We start from the raw sequence: 26,713 nt of genomic DNA on the forward strand, positions 1-26,713 counted from the left end.
TCGGGTTCTGATGTGTAATGACGTAGGGCTAGCCCATTTGGTTGCACATAAGAGGCACCCGCGCCATTGGATATGCAGTTGCCACAGCATATACATTACTCTTGTAAATAGTTCTTACAATTCTCTTTATGAGTGTTCTTAAAAAATATGAACAAACACATAGAAAAAGCATGTAAAGTCTCTGTCCAATAATAGTTGGAACCGTGCAGATCTGTGATTTATTCTCATTCAGAAAAATGCCTGAAATTGTTGCTAATATGAATTAGAAATGCATAGATGCAAACACATTCATATTAGGTAAAGATTTAATGTAACAAACCTGTCTCGCTGCAGCAGTCCCTGTCAACGTAGATCACAGCTGGCTCTGGCTCCCCAGCATCCTTGTATCTCTTTACGATGCCCTGACACAAGTCATCTATGCCAGCTCCTTCACCAGTGGTTAAGACACAGTTCAGGACTTGGCCAAACTCATTGCCAACATTGGTCATCCATGTAGCAGTATCCGCGATGCCACCAGCAAGCTTTTTAGTTATCTATTTAAATACACAAACATTATAATCAGAAAAATCACATAACATACAGCTGATTTGCCTCTTTTTATATATATTTACCTTCTTGGTAGAATCAAGCTTCAGGATGCTACCGTACGTCGATGTTATGACACCCTTCAGCTCATCAATGTGACACAGGATCTCATTGGCATGAACAGTCTCAAACCACTGGGCCAGAGGTAGGGGGCAAAAAGGTGGTGGCTGCTGATAAATCACTTCAGTTTGTGTCAGGGCGGATCTCTTTTTATGTAACTCACAGTCCGTCAGATAATCTATGGTCCGTCTTCCCCACTCCTCGCTGTGAATTTCTTCAAGTGCCTGCTGCAAGAAACTAGAGCTGTTCCCTGCAGTTCTGGGCTTCAACAAAGTCACACACTTCCTGTCAAGTGCAAGGTGAGTGGTGAGAACAGCAGGGAATTTGTTTCTGTGGGAGGGATCAAGTTGTTTGAGGATCTCCGAACTCCAAGGGCAGACAGGTATCATACACTTGCTGCAGCGAGGGTAGTCTACTCCAATTAAATAATATCTACAATCAATATCAATGACTTCCCTCACTTTGGTGTAGATTCCTGAATGGTGCATCTTTCTATCGCACTGTGTGCACTTCAGAGGAATACCCCACATTCTCATTGGGCCCCACAGAAACATCCGCTGTCTGAAGTAAGTGTTAGGATCAGGAGGTGAAGTAGTAGGCTTGCTGGGACTAGGTGGATGAAACCAGTTTTTAAAAAACTGCTGCTTTAGTCGTCCTGTACTGTCACATAGACACTGGGCTATCCACTTTTGGTCTGCTGGCTTAATAACACGACAGAACTGTTTGGGGAGAAAACTCACCCAATTCACTTCTGGAGGCCTCAGGTTAATGTCCAGGGATGGTGTTTGAGGTGCAGTTTGTGGAGTGTTTTGCTGCTCTTCAATGTATGCGGGTGGTTCAGTAAAGGATGTTGGTGGAAAATCCAAGATGGCAGCACTGTGTTTGTCTTGTCTGATCTGCTGAGCTACAGTCTTCTTTGGTTCTGTTTAGATGTTGAGATTTTTATTTTTATTCCAAGAAAGCATTTAAAATTCGGTCTCATTATTGAATTGAGTCTGGATTAAGTCAGATTTCTTGAAACGGATTTTGAGCTATTCTACAATCTGCTTTGTGCTGGGCGAAACGTGCTTACCTGTTGGTCGTTGCTCTACCCTGGGTCGTCATCCACCCCGCTTTCGCTTTCGCTTTGGGAAGCGTTTGCGTCAAACTACGGCAAATCGGACAGTTGGCTGTTGCGCTGGGTTAAGCGTATCTGTTGCATTTTTCCGGCTTGATATCTCATCACCACGTTGTTGCGTTGGAAAGCATCGGCGTTAGACAACAGCACGGAAAGGAACGGCAACTACTTGAAGAACCCCTGGATTCAGAGATCATTTAGCGGTGGGGATTGTAGCAGTCAAGGTCGGTGATGTTTCTTGCCTAATTTAAACTCTCCAGCTGCTGATTGTCCGTAAATAAGATTCATCTTCCACAATATCGTGCTGCTCTTTGCCCTTTTGTCGGGGTCGTGGAGCTGTTCGAGCAAACTTAATTTGGTCTCGGATTCAGTCTGAACGATTCTGACTTCAAACGCTGGTAATATGAAGGTGTTGCTTTTTTGCATGGTAATCTTCATGCTTGGACTATGGGACACACCAACAAAAACGGAAGAAAAAGCGATGTATTTGTCGCGTCTCATGTTTCTTCCATCCAAATGTACGGACATTATTTTTATATTTCGGGCTCTTATTAATTCCGCTCCAATGGATTCAAGGACAATGAATTTACCCCTCTTTACTTTCATCCCTAAGATCTCTGTATCGGAATCTCGAAACGGGCAATGTACTACTACATCTAGAAATGTAAGGCAGCGATATTTGATAATGATGCTGCTTTTGCTGGCCGGTATAAATCCAAATCCTGGTCCGGCGGGAGTAGTTTCAACTCCTCTAGATTTTTCAAATAGATCAGGCCTTAGAATGGTACATCTAAATGTTCGCAGTCTGCTGCCAAAACTAGATCAATTACATATATGGGCAAAGATGACTAAAGCAGATGTCTTGGTTATCTCTGAGACGTGGCTTAAAAAATCCATCTCAAGCCATGATATTGCACTAGAAGGGTATAATGTGTTTCGAGCTGATTGGAAAAGTAAAGGGGGTGGAGTTGCAATGTACATTAAATCGAACTATCATGTAACTGTTCTTAAATCAGTCTCTTTCCCTAAACAGTTTGAATTACTGGCCATTGATCTGGAATATGGAAAGGACTGTCATTTTTGTATAGTAGGTTGTTACAGGCCACCAGCAGCCATTAGTGATGCTCTCACCTCACTGTCAGCTGTCTTAAACGACATACTCTCTAAAGATCTTGTATTATTGGGTGACTTGAATTGGAATTGGCTGACCTCAAATTCAGACCAGTTCAAAGCATATTGTGATTCTGTGAACTTCACTCAACTCATTGAATCACCAACACGGCTGAATCTTAAGAACCCAAGCAAGTCCACTTTAATAGATCTCATAGTAACAAATAAACCCCATAAATACACCTATACAGGAGTCTTTCCTGATAATGTCAGTGATCATTGCACTATAGCGGTTATAAGAAATTGTAAAATTCCCAAAGTAAAACCTAGAATTATTACTAAAAGAAACTTTAAATTGTTTGATATTCAGGGGTTTTTACACGAGTTGTTTGCATCTGATTGGGACAGATTGTATTTAATACCAGATGTGTCCATTGCATGGCAGTATTTTCACACTTTGTTCTTGAAGATTGTGAATAGACATGCCCCTGTTAGGACTTTCAGAGTAAAAGGCCGCGATAATCCATGGTTCTCAAATGAACTATCTGAACTTCTCTATGAAAGAAATTTGGCTTGGGCCACTGCGAGGAATTCAGATACAGAAAGAGATTGGGTAGCATTTAGAGTATTGAGAAATAAATGCACAGCTCTTGTACGCAGATCTAAATCTGAATATTATTTAAAAGAAACCTCACAAAATCTAATTAATCCCATAAAATTTAGGAAAACCATCAGATCACTGTGTCCCTCCACATTATCTAATGATTTTCCAGACCAAATTTTAGCAGACGATATGCTCATTAATAATAAAATGGTTATGGTAAATATTTTTAACAAGCATTTTATTTCTTCAAGTTCTATTTTTAAAGAAACTACTGTAAGTGTTATACCAAATCCATCTCTTCGGAGAGCAGATAGTCTGACTTTTAATTTTTCTCCAATTTGTAGAAGTGAGGTCTTAAAAGGTTTAAAAAATCTAGACATCAAGAAGTCTGCAGGGCCTGATGAAATTGAGCAAAATTTTTTGAAACTGGCTGCCGAGATCATTGCTGGCCCATTAGCCTATATTTTTAATTTATCGTTAGAACAAAATATTGTTCCTGATATTTGGAAATCTGCTTTGGTTGTACCCCTGCTGAAAGGCGGTGACCCAACCATTCTAAATAATTATAGACCGATTTCAAAGCTATCAGCTGTGGCTAAAATTTTAGAATCTATTGTCACCGAACAGCTAAAGGAATTTTTAAATATAAATAGTATTCTATCTAGGTTTCAGTCCGGTTTTAGAAAAAATCATAGTACAGTAACTGCTACTATGAAAGTCTTAAATGACATTACTTGCGCCCTAGATACTGGAAGATCATGTGCTGCAATGTTTATTGATTTGACAAAAGCTTTGGATGTGGTCAATCATGATAACATAAAAGAAAAGAGGGAGGAAAGAGGGGGAAAGTGAGAAAAAGAAAAGGAGAAAAAAAGGAGTAAAACGTACACTACATCCATTTTTATCTACTATCTTATCTTCTCAACATTGTTTACACAAAGTTCTGCACTTATTTCAAGGTTTATTATAACTTTAATTTCATGTCTTTTGCGGCATTCAAACCTACGCTGTAGCAATATCGCTTGCATCTTCACTTGTTCTCTAGCGCATTCCGGAAGTACTACCGGCAATGCATTTTGGGTAACGTAGTCATTTTTTTAACACAGGAACTCTTTTACATGTAATTCACAATAGTAATAACCCTGTGATTATGCAATTATGCACACAAATGCATTTAAAGCAAATTTCTCTTTTAAGTAAACATATTTTGTGATGTAAACAAATCAATATTCAAATAATTAACTCAAAATGTCACATGCTACATTTAAAGCTATAACATTATTAACAGTGTGTAACTGTAAATATAAATAACTCTTTCAACATGTTTCCCCTCCTCTTTTTGGTAAACTCAATTATTTGAAAGACTACATCTGTGCAGCACAAGTGAATAAAACATATTCCAAAATGAGCATAGAGTGTTGGGTTTTGTGAATAAATGTAAAATGATTCTGCAAGTAATTCTGGCTTTAGTTTCAACAATTACATTCAATGGATGACACTCTCTGTCCTGGTATTCAAGAGGAAATTAAATAAAAATGTGAAGGCTGTGTTTGGCTCCAATAAAATTATTAAACTTTATTGTAACAGAAAGATAAATGACAGAGAGAGACAAGTAAAAGTGACAGCAACTATAGACTCTTCCTCCAGACATCCAGGGTCAGTCCTGATGCTGGGCAGTACCACCGCCCCTTCAGCTGGGTGTGTGCAGTCCTTTTATTTTTGTCCTGGCGGACCTGGCCACACACCTTGCAGGTGTATTGTACTTTTCCTTTGTCAGCCTCTTCCGTGGCGTTTTCCCCTTTGACACTAGCCCCTTATCCTCCTGGGCAGCTTTTTCCAGCTATTGGAACGTCTCAATAAACGTAAACTATTAGAAATTGCTATGAATCTATCAAATATATCTTAAAATCTGATACAAATAGGATTGTATTGAATAATAATACTTTTTTAATAAAACATTTTTTATGATAATAATTATGACTGCCGGTACATTAATAATAAGAAAAGAAGGAGAAAATGCAGATTAAATTCTGTCATAAATTTTTTTTTTATTAATTACTGATTGGGTCAACAAGTTGCACACTCTTGCCAGGATTTGCACCTGGAGTCTCCCACCCAAAGGATGGACGTGTTACTATTACACCACAAGAGTTGTGGGGGTTTTTTTGTTGTTTTTTTTTTTTTTTTTAAATAGTTGCATCAGCAACTTATGTTTGTTTTGTTTTTTAAATAGTTGCAACAGCAACTTATGTTTGTAACGTTTGGATGGAAAAAGGACCCAACAGCGAGGATGCGGTCAACTGATAGTCTTTAATGGATAGTAAGCAGACCAACAGTAATCATCAGAAGTTCAGGGGAATAATAGCAGAAAACAGTCACGGCCACACGGCACTAAATGAGAACAGATATCCCCACTTCTGGTGAGCCCCGAATGCAGCCACGGACGGCGACTCCCGAACCTCCCGTGAATGAGGTGAGGTCAGCAGTAGGTTGGTGGCGAGGCAGAGGACCACAGCTTCCAGTGCAGCACTGAAGTCAGAGAGCAAAACCACCCAGTAATATATGCAGGTAGGAATTACAGCTCACACCAGGACAGGATAGGACGGGACAAAGTAGAGTGAGATAATTCCGGCGTCAGTATTAAGCCACAACATAGAATAATCCGACAAGGATCTAGGGACAGAAAGCGCTAGAAGAAGGAGAAACAATCACCAGATGACTAATGAGTCAAAGTCCAAATTACAGCCTTTGCGGTCCAAACTTAACTAATAAGCATAGTGTGGAACATTATATAGAAACTGTGTCTATTCCTCGTTTAGTGAAGCCAAACAATAAATCTAGTGTAGGATCTAGCAAAAATCTTATTGTAATTAAACCAGAAAATCTAAATATCAGTCAACAAAAACAATTTCTAAAGCTAGGTCTCCTAAACATTAGATCGCTCACACCTAAGGCGGTTATCGTAAATGAAATGGTCACAGACAATAACTTCGATGTTCTGTGCCTTACTGAAACCTGGCTTAAACCAAATGAGTATTTCGGTCTAAACGAATCTACTCCGCCAGGATACTGTTATAAACATGAGCCTCGTCTGATCGGTCGTGGCGGCGGTGTTGCAACAATCTATAAAGATATTTTTAATATTACTCAGAAAACAGGTCACAGGTTTAATTCATTTGAAGTACTTGTGCTAAATGTTACGCTCTTAGATGTAAAAAGGAAATCTATATTATCTCTAGCCCTGGCTACTGTATATAGACCTCCAGGGCCATATGCTGAATTCCTAAAAGAGTTCGCAGACTTTCTCTCGGATCTATTGGTAAATGTCGATAAAGCAATAATTGCTGGAGATTTTAACATACACGTAGATAATACAAATGATGCTTTAGGGGCTGCGTTTACAGATTTATTAAACTCCTTTGGGGTCAAACAAAACGTCAGTGGTCCCACTCATCGTCTAAATCATACACTAGATTTAATTATATCATATGGAACCGATCCAACTGATATAGATATTATACCGCAAAGCGATGATGTCACTGATCATTACATGGTGACTTGCATAATACGTACTGCTGAAATATGTCATGTTGCGCCACGTTATAGACCAGGCAGAACAATCCTTCCAACCACTATAGATGGATTTTCAAATAGCTTACCTGATCTATCTAAGCTGCTAAGTGAACCCAAACAAACAGATGAATTAGAGGAAATGACTAGCGGTTTAAGCACCATTCTTACTAGTACATTAGATATTGTTGCGCCAATTAGATTAAAAAAGGTTCGAGAGAAAATTAAAGCACCGTGGTACAACAGTGCTACGCATGCTATCAAGAGAGAAACTCGCAACTTAGAGCGTAAATGGAAACAAACTAATTTAGAGGTCTTTAGAATCGCGTGGAAAGACAGTATGTCACGTTATAAAAAGACACTAAAAACAGCCAGGGCTGAGCATCTCCGCAAACTAATCGAAAATAACCAAAATAATCCAAGGTTTTTATTTAACACCGTGGCTAGGCTAACAAATAAACAGACATCACCAGAGCAAAATATACCTTTACAGTTTAGTAGTAATGATTTTATGAATTACTTCAATGCGAAAATAGAAAGCATCCGAAACAAAATTATAAATGTACAATCCGCTATGGTGTCTTATGATTCAGCTTCAATTATGGACCCTCTAGAACAACTAAACCGCTTTACAACGATAGGACAGGAGGAGCTAAATAAACTTATCATTGCATCTAAACCAACAACTTGTTTATTAGATCCAATACCCACTAAACTACTGAAAGAACTATTACCTGTAGTGGAAGAGCCTCTCCTCAATATTATTAACTCGTCTTTATCTTTAGGTCATGTCCCAAAAATATACAAGCTGGCTGTAATAAAACCGCTCATTAAGAAACCGCAATTAGATCCAAATAACTTGGCAAATTACAGACCCATTTCAAATCTTCCATTTATGTCCAAAATACTTGAAAAAGTAGTGTCCGCTCAATTGTGCTCTTTTTTGCAAGAAAATGATATCTATGAAAAATTCCAGTCAGGATTCAGACCGCATCATAGTACAGAAACTGCGCTAGTTAAAATTACAAATGATTTACTTTTAGCTTCTGACCAAGGCTGTATCTCAATACTAGTCCTACTTGATCTTAGCGCTGCGTTCGACACTATAGATCATATAATACTCTTGGATCGACTACAAAACTTCACCGGTGTCCAGGGACAGGCATTAAGCTGGTTTAGATCGTACTTATCGGACCGTTCTCATTTTGTCTGTTTAAATGGGAAAAAATCAAAGATAACGTCAGTAGACTATGGAGTACCGCAAGGATCAGTTTTAGGCCCTCTGCTATTCTCAATATATATGCTGCCACTTGGTAATATTATAAGAAAACATGGAATTAATTTCCACTGTTACGCTGACGACACTCAATTATATATTTCATCACGACCAGATGAAAACACTAACTCATCTAAAATGACAGAGTGTCTCAAAGATATAAAATGCTGGATGACGCGTAATTTCCTGCTATTAAATTCAGATAAAACGGAGGTATTACTTATTGGTCCAAAAAACTACTCACAAAACCTCTCACAATACAACTTTAATATAGACGGATGTCCTGTTACTTTATCCACAACAGTAAAAGACCTGGGTGTTATACTAGACCGCAACTTGTCGTTCGAAAATCATATTTCATATGTTACAAGAACAGCCTTTTTCCACCTTAGAAACATTGCTAAGCTACGTAACATGCTATCTATTTCTGATGCAGAAAAATTAGTTCACGCATTCATGACCTCGAGACTAGATTACTGTAATGCTTTATTAGCCGGTTGTCCTGCATCCTCAATAAACAAGCTACAGTTAGTACAAAATGCAGCTGCTAGAGTTCTTACTAGGTCAAGAAAATATGATCATATAACACCGATTTTATCATCTCTACACTGGTTACCTATTAAGTTCCGCATCAACTACAAAATACTACTACTGACCTATAAAGCCCTAAATGGTTTAGCACCTATGTACTTAACGGACCTTCTTTCGCCCTACAATCCACCGCGTTCCTTAAGATCACTAAATTCAAGGCTTCTGGTCATTCCTAGGATATCGAAGTCCAGTAAAGGAGGGAGGGCGTTCTCGCATTTAGCTCCAAAACTCTGGAATGGCCTTCCCGATACGGTCCGAGCCTCTGACTCGCTGACACAGTTTAAAACTAGATTAAAGACGCATCTCTTTAGTCAAGCATTCACATAATGCTTACCTTCTACTCCTCTGTTATGCCATACGGAACCGTTTGCCACTGAAACTGCTTAACGCACCAGTGGGGCTCGACAGCCTCTTAGACAAACGGGTCGGCGCGTATGGTTGGGTTGCGGAGAGTTCGGGTTACGGAGAGTTTGTGAGTTATAACGGAAATTATTATGAACATCAGCTATGCTAATTATTTCCCATCTGCCTTTCTGCTGTTATCTCGGGACGCTTGTCCCGAGAAAAATGGCGTTCGTCAGGTCCAGTTTTGTGTCCAGCCTCTCACGGGGATTTCGGATGCCCCAACGCCTGTGATGAGACGACTCAACGCCTGTGATGAGACGACTCAACGCCTGCGATATGTTATGGCGCCGTTTGATTCATAAACAATATTTATATTTAATATTTATATTTAAACAATATGAATGTAAGCCAGAGGAGAACTGGCCCCCGACTGAGCCTGGGTTCTCCCAAGGTTTTTTCTCCATCCAATCTGATGGAGTTTGGTTCCTTGCCACTGTCGCCTTGCTTTTGGCTTGCTTTGAGCTTGCTCAGTTGGGGTTATTTATTTAGTGTTTAGCAATGTTGTTGATCTGTGTTGTGCTACTTACATGTTATCACTGTGAAGCTGCTTTGATACAATCTGTATTGTGAAAAGCGCTATATAAATAAATGTGACTTGACTTGACTTGACAATCAGGGGAAGAATGGAAACAGCTGGTGCCGACCAGCACAGATAATAGGGAGAGTAGCATCAGCTGAAAGAGATGAGATCCTGAGGGCGTAATGCAAGAAAGAGAGAGAGAGAGTGAACAAACGGCCACAAGAGGGAGACAGAGAAAGAGAGAAGAACCAGGATCATGACAGTACCCCTCCCTCAACGAGCGCCTCCTGGCGCTCCCAGGTCTGAAGACCGATGAGACCGGAGGAAATCCTCGATGAGCGAGGGGTCCAAGACGTCTCGGGAGGGAACCCAACTTCTCTCCTCAGGACCATACCCCTCCCAGTCGACTAAATATTGGTACCCACGACCCCGTCGGCGTCTGTCCAAAATTCGCCTGACTGTGTAGACAGGGACGCCCTCAACACGAACGGGGGGGCAAGAAGGGCGGGAGGGAGGGCGAATGACCGGCTTAATACATGAGACATGAAAAACAGGGTGGACTCGACGGAGATCGGACGAAAGACGAAGACGGACAGTGACAGGATTGATAATCTTGATAATGCGGAAAGGACCAATGAAACGGGGTGCCAATTTACGAGACTCGGATTGGAGAGGCAAATTTGCCGTGGAGAGCCACACTCTCTGACCACGAATGTAACGAGGGCTCTTTACCCGACGCTTATTGGCCGCTGTTCTCATGCGTCTCCTTGTACGACAAAGTGCTGATTTAACTCTCCTCCAGGTGCGTCTACAGCGAGCAATAAAAACCTGAACGGACGGACACCTAGACTCCGCCTCCTGTGAGGAGAACAGAGGAGGCTGGTAGCCAAGGCAACCGTGGAAAGGCGAAAGGCCCGTGGCGGAAGACGGATGCGAGTTATAAGCGTACTCAGCCCAAGGGAGCTGTTCAGACCACGATGCGGGATTGCGAGCAGCCAGACTACGGAGAATGCGAGCAATGCTTTGATTCGCCCGTTCGGCCTGCCCATTAGTCTGGGGGTGATAGCCCGACGAAAGGCTGGCGGTGGCCCCTATAAGGCGGCAAAACTCCTTCCAGAACAATGAGGCGAACTGCGGACCTCTATCAGATACTACATCGGAGGGTAACCCATGCAGCTTAAAGACATGGTTTACCATGATCTGAGCAGTCTCCTTAGCAGAGGGAAGTTTAGGGAGCGGAATAAAGTGCGCCGACTTAGAAAAACGATCGACTACAGTCAGGATGACCGTACTCCCTGCTGAGGAGGGAAGTCCGGTGATAAAATCAAGCGCTATATGCGACCACGGACGAGCAGGCACAGGCAAGGGTCGAAGGAGACCGGCTGGGGGAGAATGACCCGACTTGGTCTGCGCGCATACGACACACGAGGCAACAAAACGACGCGTGTCATGTTCTAACGTGGGCCACCAAAAACGCTGACGGATAGAGGCGAGCGAACCCCGAACTCCCGGATGAGCGGCTAATCTGGAAGAATGTCCCCATCTAAGGACCGCTTGACGCTCTGACGCGGGAACAAAAAGAAGATCCCTAGGACACTCAGGAGGGGCAGTGACTCGAGAGAGAGCCCTTCTGACCAGTCTCTCGATTCCCCAAACAATAGCCCCCACGAAGCGCCCTGGGGGAATAACCGCCTCATCATTGACTGGCGCAGAAGACGAATCAAAGAGACGGGAGAGAGCATCGGGCTTAACGTTCTTGGAACCTGGGCGGTAGGATATCGAGAAATCAAAGCGAGTAAAAAACAGAGCCCAGCGAGCCTGGCGTGCGTTCAAACGCTTAGCAGAACGGATGTATTCCAGGTTACGGTGGTCAGTCCACACTAGAAACGGAACAGAGGACCCCTCTAACCATTGTCGCCACTCCCCTAAAGCTAGGCGAATGGCGAGTAACTCCCGATTACCGACATCGTAGTTACGTTCAGCAGGTGAAAGGCGGTGAGAGAAAAAAGCACAGGGATGTACTTTACCGTCAGCGGCGGATCGTTGGGAGAGCACAGCCCCGACCCCCACCTCTGAAGCATCCACTTCCACTATAAATTGTCTCGAGACATCGGGAGTGAGTAGGATCGGAGCCGTAGTAAAAAGGGTCTTTAGCCGATCAAATGCCGTTTGTGCGGCATCTGACCACCTAAAGCTGGACTTGACGGACGTCAGAGCCGTAAGGGGCGCGGCTACCTGGCTGAAATCTCGGATGAAACGCCGATAAAAATTCGCAAATCCGAGAAATCGCTGTAACGCGACGCGGGAGTCGGGTATGGGCCAATCGGTAACCGCCGACACCTTGCCTGGATCCATACTGACCCCCTCTGCGGAGACAATAGAGCCTAAAAACGAAATCGAAGACACGTGAAAGGTGCACTTCTCAGCCTTGACAAATAAACGATTCTCTAGAAGCCGTTGGAGGACTCGGCGGACGTGCTGAATATGGACCTGAAGGGACGGAGAGAAAATCAGAATGTCGTCCAAGTAGACAAAGACAAAAATGTTGAGCATATCGCGGAGGACGTCATTAATGAGAGCCTGAAAAACTGCGGGAGCGTTGACCAAACCGAAGGGAAGAACCCTATATTCAAAGTGCCCCAGGGGTGTGTTAAACGCAGTCTTCCACTCGTCTCCCTCCCTTATTCGAACTAAATGATACGCGTTACGGAGATCGAGCTTAGAGAAAATCTTTGCTCCATGTAAGATGTCAAAAGCTGAAGACATCAGTGGCAAGGGGTAACGATTCTTGACAGTGATCTCGTTCAGCCCTCGATAATCTATACAAGGGCGCAAAGAGCCATCCTTCTTCTTGACAAAGAAGAAGCCGGCACCTGCAGGAGACGACGATGGAACGATCAGACCAGCATTTAGAGATTCTGACAGGTAATTCTCGAGCGCCTTACGTTCTGGAGCTGACAACGAGTATAGTCTTCCCCGAGGAGGAGAGGTCCCCGGGAGAAGATCTATGCTACAGTCGTACTGGCGATGAGGGGGGAGAGAAGTGGCCCGAGCACGGCTGAAGACCTCCCGCAGATCGTGATACTCCTCCGGTACTCCTGTCAAATCACCCGGCTCTTCCTGGAAAACAGAAACAGATGACACGGGAGGAACAGCAGAAGTCAAACACTTAACATGACACGACAGTTTCCAGGATAAAATACAGCCGTTAGACCAGTCAACATGGGGGTTATGTTGAACGAGCCAAGGGTGGCCCAAAACTACCGGTGTAAAGGGAGAATGAAAAACTAAAAAAGATATAGTCTCATTATGGTTCCCTGAGACGGAGAGAGTAAGGGGAACAGTCTCTCTCCGCACCCTAGGTAGGGAACTGCCATCTAGGGCGAACAGGGGGGTGGAGCTCCTTAAGTCAATGAGGGGAATACCCTGTTCACGAGCCCACGTCTCGTCGACGAAATTTCCCTCAGCACCGGAGTCGATCAGAGCGGTCCCGGACACCGAGGTTGTAGACCATCGAAGGAGGACAGGCATAGTGGTGCAGGACTTGGACGGAGGGATCCTAGAAACAGCGCTCGCCAGTAACCCTCCGCCTACTGACGAGCTCTGGCTTTTACTGGACAGTCTGAGACAAAGTGTCCAGCGGCAGCACAGTACATGCACAGACGATTCATGATACGTCGCTCACGTTCCTTGCGGGAGATACGAAGACCTCCGAGTTGCATCGGCTCAGGATTCGGAGTGGCAGGCTGAAAAGGAGTACCCTCAGGCGGAGCGAAGAGGGCGGCTTCCATTCCGCGGGCTCGACGGCGTGAGTCAAAGCGTCTCTCCACGCGAATCGCCAGATCGATGAGAGCGTCGAGTTGGGTGGGCGCTTCGCGTGCCAGAATCTCGTCCTTGAGCTCCGGGTTAAGAGCCTCCAGAAAACGGGCCACCAAAGCCGTATTGTTCCACCCACAGGTCGTCGAGAGCGTGCGGAACTGGATGGAGAAGTCAGTCACCGAACGCCTCCCCTGACGGAGTACAGAGAGCAAGCGCGAAGCCTCCTCACCATAGGCTGAGCGATCAAAAACTCTTATCATCTCCTCCTTGAAAAGAGAGAAGTCAAACACACAGTTGGTCTCGGCCTCCCAGTTCGCCGCGCCCCACTCCCGTGCCCGGCCAGTGAGGAGTGAGATGACAAAAGCGACCTTAGACCGGTCAGTAGAATACGTAGAGGGTTGGAGAGAAAAGACCACCTCGCACTGTGTCAGAAAGGAGCGGCATTGCGTGGGCTCACCCGAGTAAACGGGCGGGTTATTTATCCGGGGTTCGGACACTCCGCGGGTCTCAGGAAAAGAAGGCGGTTCTGAGCGTAACTGGTGAACCCGCTGAGAGAGACCCGTCATCTGAGCAGCCAGTGACTCTACAGCCTGTCTTGCCGACGAGATGTCCTCATCATGTCGGCCCAGTAAAACACCCTGCATCTTGACAGCCGCATGAAGGGGACTGCCACTCGCTGAGTCCATCTTGGTCGGATTATTCTGTAACGTTTGGATGGAAAAAGGACCCAACAGCGAGGATGCGGTCAACTGATAGTCTTTAATGGATAGTAAGCAGACCAACAGTAATCATCAGAAGTTCAGGGGAATAATAGCAGAAAACAGTCACGGCCACACGGCACTAAATGAGAACAGATATCCCCACTTCTGGTGAGCCCCGAATGCAGCCACGGACGGCGACTCCCGAACCTCCCGTGAATGAGGTGAGGTTATCAGTAGGTTGGTGGCGAGGCAGAGGACCACAGCTTCCAGTGCAGCACTGAAGTCAGAGAGCAAAACCACCCAGTAATATATGCAGGTAGGAATTACAGCTCACACCAGGACAGGACAGGACGGGACAAAGTAGAGTGAGATAATTCCGGCGTCAGTATTAAGCCACAACATAGAATAATCCGACAAGGATCTAGGGACAGAAAGCGCTAGAAGAAGGAGAAACAATCAGGGGAAGAATGGAAACAGCTGGTGCCGACCAGCACAGATAATAGGGAGAGTAGCATTAGCTGAAAGAGATGAGATCATGAGATCCTGAGGGCGTAATGCAAGAAAGAGAGAGAGAGAGTGAACAAACGGCCACAAGAGGGAGACAGAGAAAGAGAGAAGAACCAGGATCATGACAATGTTTGTTTTGTTTTTTAAATAGTTGCAACAGCAACTAATTATTGTTTTCTTTTTGCAACAGCAAATATTCTTTTTTTAACTTAATTTTCGTTTTTTTTTCTTTTCTTTACAAATGGTTTGAACAGTGAATGTGAACATTTTAATAATAATAATAATAATAATAAAAGTATTATTAAAAATATTAATAAAAAATAATGTTTTTACAAAGAGCTTCTCCACTCCTCAATTGTCTGTCCAGATGCAGGGCAGTACCATTTTCCACGTAGCTGTGAGTGTCCAGTTTGTTTTGATTTAGGCTGACCACACAGTTTACACTCATAGTGGTAGCTCTCTTTTGCCTTTCTCATTTTTGGGGGCACACCTTTTCTCACTCGCTCCTGGTTCTCAAGGGCTGCCTTGCGTAATCGCCATCCGCGCTGGCGGTTAAAGGGATCTAGTCCTTGGTGAGGGAAGCTAGGTTGGTCAGGACAGTAGGAGGTGGATGACCAGCCCTGGGTGGATGCTGAAGGTGGTGGGTGGGTTGCAGACCAGCCCTGGGAGGATGCTGAGGGTGGTGGGTGGGTTGCAGAAAAGCCTTGGTTGGAGGACCAGCCCTGGGAGGATGCTGAGGGTGGTGGGTGGGTTGCAGAAAAGCCTTGGTTGGAGGACCAGCCCTGGGTGGATGCTGAGGGTGGTGGGTGGGTTGCAGGCCAGCCCTGGGAGGATGCTGAGGGTGGTGGGTGGGTTGCAGGCCAGCCCTGGGAGGATGCTGAGGGTGGTGGGTGGGTTGCAGAAAAGCCTTGGTTGGAGGACCAGCCCTGGGAGGATTCTGAGGGTGGTGGGTGGGTTGCAGAAAAGCCTTGGTTGGAGGACCAGCCCTGGGTGGATGCTGAGGGTGGTGGGTGGGTTGCAGGCCAGCCCTGGGAGGATGCTGAAGGTGGTGGGTGGGTTGCAGACCAGCCTTGGTTGGAGGACCAGCCCTGGGTGGATGCTGAGGGTGGTGGGTGGGTTGCAGGCCAGCCCTGGGAGGATGCTGAGGGTGGTGGGTGGGTTGCAGAAAAGCCTTGGTTGGAGGACCAGCCCTGGGTAGATGTTGAGGGTGGTGGGTGGGTTGCAGGCCAAACGTGAGAGTGTGCCAGGGGTGCCTGGTAAGAAGACCAACTCTGGTAGTGTGTTGGGAATGGCTGGTAGGCAGAGGACCAGCCCTCCATACAGCTGTTTTGAGAGGAAGCAGCATCTTGTTTAGCAATAGCTGCGTCTTCCCCACCTGTGTGTGGAATTGCGGGTGTTCTGGAATTGTGTCTCTGGCGGATTTTTGCTTCACCCTCACGGTTCTCAGGCTCCTGGAACTCCAACAGTGTGTGTCTATGCTGAACTGGCTGTGATGGTAGGTCACGAACCTCCAGGAGGGATTTTTTAGCCACGGCAATCTGCGGTGGAAGCTTCACGCCCTGAAGTAAAGAATCCCGTTCAGTTCTCTTTTGGCGATCATGCAGCCTGCAGAGACAGAAAACAAAACACACACAAGAGTACATTTGTCAGTGTGTTAATTGTCAAAAAATTTAGTTCAAATTTGCAATTAAATCAATTTATAAAGATATTAAAGATGAACCCACCAGGAGGACACAGTGGTGTTGTTAATGTTAACAAGTACCAGGTCACTCTTGTGCATGATCTCTCTGCAGTCCTCAACTAGCTGCTTGATGTGAGAGTATGCCATGACAATGGACTGGGGTATGGCAAATGTCCTCCCTTTATTGTCCTTTGGCCTGTTTCTGGCTTCCTTGTACTCTTTGTACAGCTTGAGAGCAACACACTCAGAAACTCTGTTTTGGTCTGGTCTGTGAGCAGCCTGGCCATGGACCATGAACAATCTGTAAATAGATAACCAGATCACATAGTGCTCTTTGTATATGCATGTTTACATATTGACATAAATATATTGATACAAAATCTAAAGAATACAGTGATATGAGATATAGATACCTCTCAGCTGCTTGCTGGCCTGGAGCAGAGCCACTGCGCTTTCTTGAAGCCCTCCAAGGTCCTGGCAAAGTTGTTTTTTTGCTCTTGAGGGTGTATCTGGTGGGGGTCTGGTCAAAGACACTTAGATGCGAGTATAACCGCAAAATCTCTGCCACTTCAGCATTGGAGAGTGCAGTTATAGTTCGGTTAAGCCCAACTAGGTAACCTGCCAAGGCATCAACTGCCTCCCATCCAGAAATCCCTCTGGCATCACACGTAGTGTCCTATTACAAGAATTGAACCAATGAACCCGGTGGTAAACAAGAGCAAATATAAAGAAGCCCACATTTCTAATGGTGAAACATTATCCACTTTACCGTAGCTAGAGTGTCAAGCCCACTCTCCTCAAATGGGGTGAGGACAGGCCTGGTAGAGGTATCACTCTCAATTGGGGAGTGGACATGACTTGCAGAGGCATCTCTCTCCTCCAATGGGGAGTAGACAGGTCCAGCAGAGGCATCACTCTCCTCCAATGGGGAGTAGACAGGTCCAGCAGAGGAAACACTCTCCTCCAATGGGGAGTAGACAGGTCCAGCAGAGGCATCTCTCTCCTCCAATGGGGAGTAGACAGGTCCAGCAGAGGAAACACTCTCCTCCAATCGGGAGTAGACAGGTCCAGCAGAGGCATCTCTCTCCTCCAATCAGGAGTAGACAGGTCCAGCAGAGACATCACTCTCCTCCAATCGGGAGTAGACAGGTCCAGCAGAGACATCACTCTCCTCCAATGGGGACCTGGGATCTGGCCCGGGCCTAGGGCCACTGCTTCCAAATTCCTGAGGTGACTAATAAAAGTATACACAAAATAAAGTATAAATAATCTTTTAAAGTTTTTTAATGTGTCTGTTCTACATTAAAAATGAACTGTTTATTAGTTTTCCAATTTTTTTTCCTGATGTCTAATATACTGTTGACAGACATAATTTTACCTGCAATGTGAGGTCATGAGCCTGTGGTACGGTCACATCAGGACATTCGTCCTCGAGGTCTTCATCCAAGATCTCAGGCAGGATGTCACCAATACCAATCTGCTGGCTAAGAAGATCTCCTCTGTTGGACTGTGCCAGAAGATATTCAACAGCAATACGCTCTCCTGCAATAAGTATTCACCAAGGGAAAAATTGTTTACTTGCCTACCATGTCACAGTATAGGTCTGATCATCATCAACAGAAGACTTTTCTTACCGGTAGGTTTCCCAGGCGGGACAAACTCTGGAAGAATAGGTTTTCCCAACATTTTGTTGCTGAGCGCATTCACATTGGAGATCAAACGGATGTTATAGAGCTTTGTCCTCGACGTCTCAGTCATTGAAAGTGCTTGCGCTGACCGGTTTAGATTCCACCTAGACAGACCCTCAAGCATGTACATCTGAGTGTGCAATGCATTGCATCTCCACCCTGATGAGACAAAAAACAGGATCACTGATTACAACAAATTACAACAACATTAATAGCAAAATATACCATTTGTGTGTGAGGTTTTAACATGCCTGGGATGAAAGCACACTGGTGCTTATGAAAGCTTTCCAGAGAGGAGGACCCTCTGCTGCACCTTAGCACATCCAGTGTCTTGTCTCCTTTCTCCACCCCTGACCCAATGTTAGTGTAAAGTTGTACACCTGGTGGATCCTGGATGCAGGCAAGGTGCTTTTGCTGTACCTCCCACACTTTAGACATCCGTTCATGGTTGATAAGGTGCAGCCCAGTGCCGTCCACAAGGTGCCACATGGAGTCCAGAAGACTTTTGATGAGGGCACGGGTCTCCTCCACTCCCCGGGTTTTTCTGCGGCAGTGCTTGGCTAGCTCTTTAGAGCTGATGCTCGCCAACACCTGGGCATCTGTTGGCTCGTGGCCCTGATGCTTTTTCCTCAGCTCTGACCGCTTCGCCTCTTTCAGATTACAGATGTCCAGGTAATCCCACTCAAAAATACAACTGGACAGTTTGGAGCAGAACGTACCGTACAGTGGATGGTATTCTGTGGTGAGACCGTTGGTGAATCGCCTCATAAAATGGAACACATCCAACACAGTGGACGTCCATGGCCGAAACCAATGGAGAACTGGGCTCACTCCTGTGTAAATTCATAAGATCATGAATACATTTTTGAGTAGTATCAGTCACAAACACATGCCTATCTCCATAATTCTAGTTTTAAAATTGAACTTGCATTGCATATAATGTGTGCTGGTCAACTAGTCTAAAATTAAGAAACCCCTAGAAAACAGTAAAAACTACAACAAATAGATGTCTTTACATTTCAAATGTCTTTGCATTTGAACAATGCACATTATAAACAGGACATGCATTAGCTGAATAAACGTTAGCCAATACATACTTATAGAAAACAATTGACAATGAATAGACAGGAGTCCGGTCACAGGACCAATAATAGCAAAATGTTCTTACTTATGTCACTTATTCTAAAAAGAATATCAAGTATAAGTTTAGACGAATCCGACATGGGGCTCTGTTAATAGTAAAACGTCTGTCATTTAACAAATTTTAAAAACACGGATGGATATTACAAAAATGCTTTCTGACATTTTGACAGAAAAAAAAAACACAACCAAGAACAAAATTTAAACTTAGCCCGTCAATTTTGATTTTACAATTATCTTCTCTCTGTGAGCACTTTGTTTGAGCATGTGCAGTTCTGATACAATGGGACTTTTTAATTCATAAGTAACTAACATGCTAGTTCATACAAAATAAATATGCAACATAATTAGGTACTTTAGTTATTTTTAACACAATAGCGTAACACATGCAGGCTATCTTCACGTCATATACATACACGCTAACTTCACGTCATATGGTATATGGTATATTTTGCTATTGAATGTTGACATAATATTGTAGTAATTTGTAAATCGGCCAACTGCCTTAATTTGGCACAAAAACAAAATAAGCACAAATTACAGGTAACCCACCTCTGTCACTGCAACAGTCTCTATCCACATAGATGGCATCTGGCTGTGGCTCACCAGCATCTTTGTACCGTTGGACGATCCCTTGGCACAGGTCATCTAGCCCAGCCCCCTCGCCAGTTGTGAGGACAGAGTTGAGGACTTGACCATACCTCGTTTCCCCACATTGGACATCCATGTTGCGGTGTTCTCAATCCCCCCAGCCAGTTTTTTGGTCACCTGTTTTAACAAAAGTATATACATCATTAGCACATTTATTCTTTTCAAACCCTAAAAGAACATAATGAGCTCAAGCTTATATAGGTTTACTATTACCTTCTTAGTGGAATCGAGCTTCAAAATTCGTCCAAATGTTGAAGTGATGACACCTTTGAGTTCATCAAGGTGACTGACAACATCGTTGGCATGCACTGTCTCGAACCACTGGGCCAAGGGCAAGGGAGAGAAGGGTGGTGGAGGAGGATAAACAGCCTGGGACTGCTTCAAGCAGGATCTCTTGTGAATTTCACAATCTGTGAAATAGTCACAGGATCTCCTAGCCCACTCCTCACTGTGTGCCTCTTGAAAGGCCTGCTGCAAGTAACTGGAGCTATTCCCTGCTGTTCTAGGACGCAAAAGAGTCACACATTTTCTGTCCAGTGCCAAATGTGTAGTCAACACAGCAGGGAATTTGTTGCGGTTAGAGGGGTCAAGCTGCTTTAAAATGTCACTACTCCAAGGACAGACAGGTTGTTTGCACAGGCTGCACCTTGGGTAATCTCCCCCTATTAAATAGTATTTGCTATCCACATCAATGACCTCTCTGACCTTGGTGTAAATGCCAGAGTGGTGCATCTTTCGGTTGCACTGAGTGCATTTTAGAGGGATGCCCCACATGCGCATTGGTGCCCACAGGAACATCCTCTGTCGAAAGTAATCATGTGGGTTTGGAGGTGCCACAGATCTGATTGGGCTTGGGGGGTGGTGCCAATTCTCCCTGACATTCTGTCTCAGCTGCCCACTTGCGTCATAGAGGATGTGGGCAATCCACTCCCGATCACCTGGCTTGATGACCCGGAGGAACGGCTTTGGTAAAAACCTGGCCCGGCTTATCTCTGGAAAGCGCAGAGATACTGGGAGCCCTGGTGCTGCTGGAGGAGGAGCAGAAGCAGGAGAAGGAAGAAGTGGTGTGCCACTCTGAGTCGCTGCTGGCATCTTAGATAGTGTGGAAGGGGTAGGAGCTGGAGCAACTTGGAGACAGATTGTTGGTGTCGTCTCCTTTGCTGTGAGGCAGACTGGAACTGGAGCATCTCGGGGAGAGACGATTGGTGTCTGTGTCATCTCTTGGGCTGGGGTAGTGGAGGGACGGGCTGAAGAGGTTAGAGGAGAAATGTTCGGGAGGTCTCTGAGAGATTTTAAGACATGACACTTCTCAAGGTGCTCTGATAGCCTGACAGCACCCATGGCCTTTGTGCCGCAGTGCTCACACTGCTCCTGGACATGGAAGTCTGACAGGTGCTGAGTAAACTGTTCAGAGAGCACTTCCTGAGCACAAAGGGAGCATGATATAGAATTGTCACCGCTCCCTGTCGGCTGTTGACCTGCTGCGGTCCCTGTCTGCTGTGGACCTGCTGCGGTCCCTGTCTGCTGTGGACCTGCTCTGGTCCCTGTCTGCTGTGGACCTGCTGCGGTCCCTGTCTGCTGTGGACCTGCTCTGGTCCCTGTCTGCTGTGGACCTGCTGTGGTCCCTGTCTGCTGTGGACCTGCTGTGGTCCCTGTCTGCTGTGGACCTGCTGCGGTCCCTGTCTACTGTGGACCTGCTCTGGTCCCTCTCTGCTGTGGACCTGCTCTGGTCCCTGTCTGCTGTGGACCTGCTGCGGTCCCTGTCTGCTGTGGACCTGCTGTGGTCCCTGTCTGCTGTGGACCTGCTGTGGTCCCTGTCTGCTGTCCTGACTGGGGGAAACAACATTTTGTATTTACTCTCTATATCCTTGTATATTTTAAATCACACAAAACTCTGCATCAAAATAGTGGTTTGGAGAATCAAGCACATACAACAAAGAACCAGCCACGAGGAACAGCTGTAGAGGAAGCATTTGTCAGCATCTTTGTTTCACATCATATGTTTAAGGATTCAATGACATTACTTACATCATGGTAGCCACATTTGCAGGGGATCTTTTTCCCAAAAATATCTTTTTTTTCTGACTGTTAGGCCATATGCAGGGGTCAGGGGACAATTCTTTATCCTCTCTAAGACTGCCTTCCAATGTCTGCTCCCAGGTCTCTGGCCAGTGGAAAATTTATATTTCCCCTTGGCAAACAGCATCATGACGCCGGTCCAGAATGAATCTGGCTTTCCTTCCTTTGGAATCTCTATAGGACAAAATAGATAGATAGATAGATAGATAGATAGATAGATAGATAGATAGATAGATAGATAGATAGTGTAACGGTTACCAGCTGGAGTGCCCTCTTGAGCCACCAGAGGGCACTCCAGATAAGACTATGTTTCACACAAACTACATTTCCCAGAACTCACTGCCCGGACTCATCATCACTGATCACATTCACCTGTACCTCATTCACTGATTGCATTCACCTGTGTCTCATCCTGTTAGTGTGTCTATATCAGTGGTTCTCAAAGTGGGGTCCGCGGACCCCTGGTGGTCCGCGAGCTAAAGCCAGGGGGTCCGCGAAATAATTTACAACCTAACGTTTTTTTCCATGCTATGAGTCATGTTTTCGTTATCATCTGAAAACATGCTGTTTATTTCTAACTTATATAAAGCATTTAACATAAAACAATACAAAGTAGACACTTAAAGTTTTCTATAGATAGCTAATCTATGTCTTTGCGTCAAGTATACTATTCGCTGCTGTTGATTTTGCGGGACGTGCACCAGAAAGGAGACAGAGAGACGGCATGAATCCGCATCCGGTTCTTTTCTGTATTTTTAAAAGGCATGACATTTTGTAGTCATTTATAATGTAGCCTATACACAAATAAAAAAATGGACACTTTACCGTTTCGGATGATGCACTCTTGTCTTATCTATGACCATAAATAAGAGTATTCCTGTTTCCACTGCTGAGGAAAAATTCCCATGTAATTGCGCGCCGGCGTCTCGCGTGCGCGCACAATAGTCAGTTCTAGCACTGCTACTGTAGATTTGACATTAGAAGTCTGATCATTATCAAAATAAAAGTGCATAGTGACAGGGCCGTACCCACAACTGAGGTTGCAAGGATCCACATCGCGATGATACTGACCTTCTCGTCTGAGGTGCTTCAGCAGACTAACAACGATAGCTCGTCAATGTCAAAATGTTTGAGTCGGAGTGAACTCAAAGTTCCCCGCACGACGTTTCAGTCAACGGTCATAAAGTGCGAGATAAGATGTAGGCCTTAATTAACATAAACTAAACAGCTGTTTTAGATAAAAGTTTTAAAAAACGACTGAAACAATCAGTTTGCAAAATATTAATCAAGCTCAACTTTAACAAAGGAAAAAGCATGGACAATAAAAACATACTGTGCCCATGAGATTAACATTATGGATTCATATATTTAACATATACTGGATGTTTTTTTTAGCTAATTACAGTAGCTCAAATTAACAACGCACGCACCTATTAAACATAATGCCATTATCATTGTATTTATAGGCTTATGGGCTTTATTTGTGTGCAGAATAGGCCTAATTATTGAAACATTTCTCTTTTAAGGCCATTCCTGATTGGAATATGTGATTGTGTTTCGTGACATCTTGACAAAAAAAAAAAATAAAAATGTATGCCACTGACTGACATGCTTCTACTAAATCTTTTATCCAATTGTGGGGCCTTAAAACACCTTAAAATGCACATGTGTAGATCAAGAACATCAAAAATTCATCAAAACATCAAAAGTGAACATCAAAAGTGAGGGATCCTAAGTGATTCCTAGCAACATCACTTTCGTTACCTCAGTAGGCTATTTAGAAATTCCTGCATAGTACCCTGGGTGGAGACCATTCATTTTGTGCAAAAATATTTAATTTGCCGCTCACACATTAACTTTGTGCTCAATAACTGTTATAAATATGAGGGGGGTCCTTGGAATTTTTTTTCCCCTGAAAGGGGTCCCTGGCACCAAAATGTTTGAGAACCCCTGGTCTATATATACCTTGTGTTCACGTTCAGTGTTTGCGAAGTCTTGTTTAAGTTTTACACTGCATTTCTGAGCGTTTTTCCGTGTTTGGTTTCTGGTTTTTGACTTTGGATTGTTTTTTGGATTTTGATTATTGCTGCCTGCCCTGACCTCTGCCTGTTTCCCGGATTCCCACTGTGTTTCCTCCATTGTCCTGTCTGCTAATTCTTGACCCTGCCTGTACGACGATTCTTATATTAAAGCTGCATTTGGATCTACATCTCCCAGTCTCGGAGCAGTTCATAACAGAAGACTTCGCCACACCGAGATCCAGCAACAACCGACCAACAAATGAATCCAGCAGCACAAATCCGGGAGTTTGCTGGTCAGATCGCGGCCTTGGCCCTGGATAGCCGTGATCTGTTCCAGTATACCTGGGGGTTTGTTCCTCTCGCTGCCTCCTGCTCTCTCGGTGATGAGGCTATTAAGCTGTGTTACCAGCTAGGGGCTAAGGAGGTCAACCCGAGGGAGCTCCCCAATCTCTCGGGTCTGAACTGGAGAGAGGCGGTCTCCGTTTGTGAAGAGAGTTTCATTCCAAAGCCTCGTCACGTCTCAGCAGAGCTTCCAGAGCCTCGTCACGTCTCAGCAGAGCTTCCACAGCCCGCGCTCACAGTCAGCCCTGCCGAGCCCGCGCTCACCGTCAGCCCTGCCGAGCCCCCGCTCACCGTCAGCCCTGCCGAGCCCCCGCTCACCATCAGCCCTGCCGAGCCCCCGCTCACCGTCAGCCCTGCCGAGCCCCCGCTCACCGTCAGCCCTGCCGAGCCCCCGCTCACCGTCAGCCCTGCCGAGCCCGCGCTCACCGTCAGCCCTGCCGAGCCCCCGCTCACCTTCCAGCCAGAGACCGTACAGCCAGAGTCTCGTCCCGCCGAGACAGCCCAGCCAGAGTCTCGTCCCGCCGAGACAGCCCAGCCAGAGTCTCGTCCCGCCGAGAAAGCCCAGCCAGAGTCTCGTCCCGCCGAGACAGCCCAGCCAGAGTCTCGTCCTGCCGAGACAGCCCAGCCAGAGTCTCGTCCTGCCGAGACAGCCCAGCCAGAGTTCCATGTCAGCCCTGCCGAGACAGAGACGCTCCACGTCACTTCTGCCGAGCCAGAGACGCTCCACGTCACTTCTGCCGAGCCAGAGACGCTCCACGTCACTTCTGCCGAGCCAGAGACGCTCCACGTCACTTCTGCCGAGCCAGAGACGCTTCACGTCACTTCTGCCGAGCCAGAGATGCTTCACGTCACTTCTGCCGAGCCAGAGATGCTCCACGTCACTTCTGCCGAGCCAGAGACGCTCCACGTCACTTCTGCCGAGCCAGAGACGCTCCACGTCACTTCTGCCGAGCCAGAGATGCTCCACGTCACTTCTGCCGAGCCAGAGATGCTTCACGTCATTTCTGCCAAGCCAGTGTCTAAAGACAAGATGGCCGCCTCCAAGCCAGTGTCTAAAGACAAGATGGCTGATTCAGAGACTGTTCAAATCACTTCTGCTGATCCAGATTCTGTTCACGTCACCGCCTTCGAGCCAGTGTCTCCGGACAAGATGGCCGCCTCCGAGCCAGTGTCTCCGGACAAGATGGCCGCCTCCGAGCCAGTGTCTCCGGACAAGATGGCCGCCTCCGAGCCAGTGTCTCCGGACAAGATGGCTGCCTCCGAGCCAGTGTCTCCGGACAAGATGGCCTCCTCCGAGCCAGTGTCTCCGGACAAGATGGCCTCCTCCGAGCTAGTGTCTCCGGACAAGATGGCCGCCTCCAAGCTAGTGTCTCCGGACAAGATGGCCGATCCAGTGTCTCCGGACAAGATGGCCGATCCAGTGTCTCCGGACAAGATGGCCGATCCAGTGTCTCCGGACAAGATGGCCGATCCAGTGTCTGCTCTCGATCCAGTGTTTGTTTCTGTGTCTGTGTCTGTCCTTGTGACCATTTCTGTTGTAGAGTCTGTTCCTGAGCCGGTGCCTGGTCCTGAGAGGGCATCACCGCCGTGCCCGCCCGAGGGGTCTTCGCCACCGTGGCCGCCCGAGGGGTCTTCGCCACCGTGGCCGCCCGAGGGGTCTTCGCCGCCGTGGCCGCCCGAGGGGTCTTCGTCGCCGTGCCTGCCCGAGGGGTCCTTGCCGCTGTGGCCTCCCGAGGGGTCTTCGCCGCCGTGGCCTCCCGAGGAGTCTTCGCCGGCGTGGCCGCCCGAGGGGTCTCCGCCGCCTTGGCCTCCCTTACAACCTGCTCCGCCCTGGCCGCCTGCACAGCCTGCTCCGCCCTGGCCGCCTGCACAGCCTGCTCTGACCTGGTCGCCTGCACAGCCAGCTCCGCCGCAGTCTCCAGGTCCTCTTCCGCTCCACGGGCCTGGCCCTCCATCCCGCCCCCAGGTCCGCCTCCGCTCCACCTCCCTCCTGGATATTTTGAGGAGCGTCTGGAATCCGCTCCTTAAAGGGGGGGCTATGTAACGGTTACCAGCTGGAGTGCCCTCTTGAGCCACCAGAGGGCACTCCAGATAAGACTATGTTTCACACAAACTACATTTCCCAGAACTCACTGCCCGGACTCATCATCACTGATCACATTCACCTGTACCTCATTCACTGATTGCATTCACCTGTGTCTCATCCTGTTAGTGTGTCTATATATACCTTGTGTTCACATTCAGTG

At 46.0% G+C, this 26,713-nt stretch overlaps 2 protein-coding genes across 2 annotated transcripts; both read right to left on the reverse strand.

Annotated features, from left to right (window-relative positions):
- Positions 1-529: 529 nt before the first annotated feature.
- Positions 530-2,200, reverse strand: LOC148981313 (uncharacterized). Its single transcript, XM_089130738.1, has 3 exons — positions 2,005-2,200; positions 649-1,567; positions 530-533 (listed from the first exon to the last, which is right to left on the reverse strand). The coding sequence occupies exons 1-3, from the start codon at positions 2,198-2,200 to the stop codon at positions 530-532; spliced, it is 1,119 nt and encodes a 372-aa protein (XP_088986864.1).
- A 17,822-nt stretch (positions 2,201-20,022) lies between these two features.
- Positions 20,023-26,422, reverse strand: LOC148981314 (uncharacterized). The gene is made up of 5 exons (XM_089130739.1): positions 26,352-26,422; positions 21,504-21,855; positions 21,162-21,447; positions 20,239-21,053; positions 20,023-20,142 (listed from the first exon to the last, which is right to left on the reverse strand). Exons 1-5 carry the CDS (start codon positions 26,420-26,422, stop codon positions 20,023-20,025), a joined length of 1,644 nt encoding a protein of 547 aa, XP_088986865.1.
- Positions 26,423-26,713: the final 291 nt, after the last annotated feature.

The sequence above is a fragment of the Pimephales promelas genome, chromosome 5, assembly GCF_988280905.1.
Source record: "Pimephales promelas chromosome 5, fPimPro1.hap1.1, whole genome shotgun sequence".
NCBI lineage: Eukaryota > Metazoa > Chordata > Actinopteri > Cypriniformes > Leuciscidae > Pimephales > Pimephales promelas.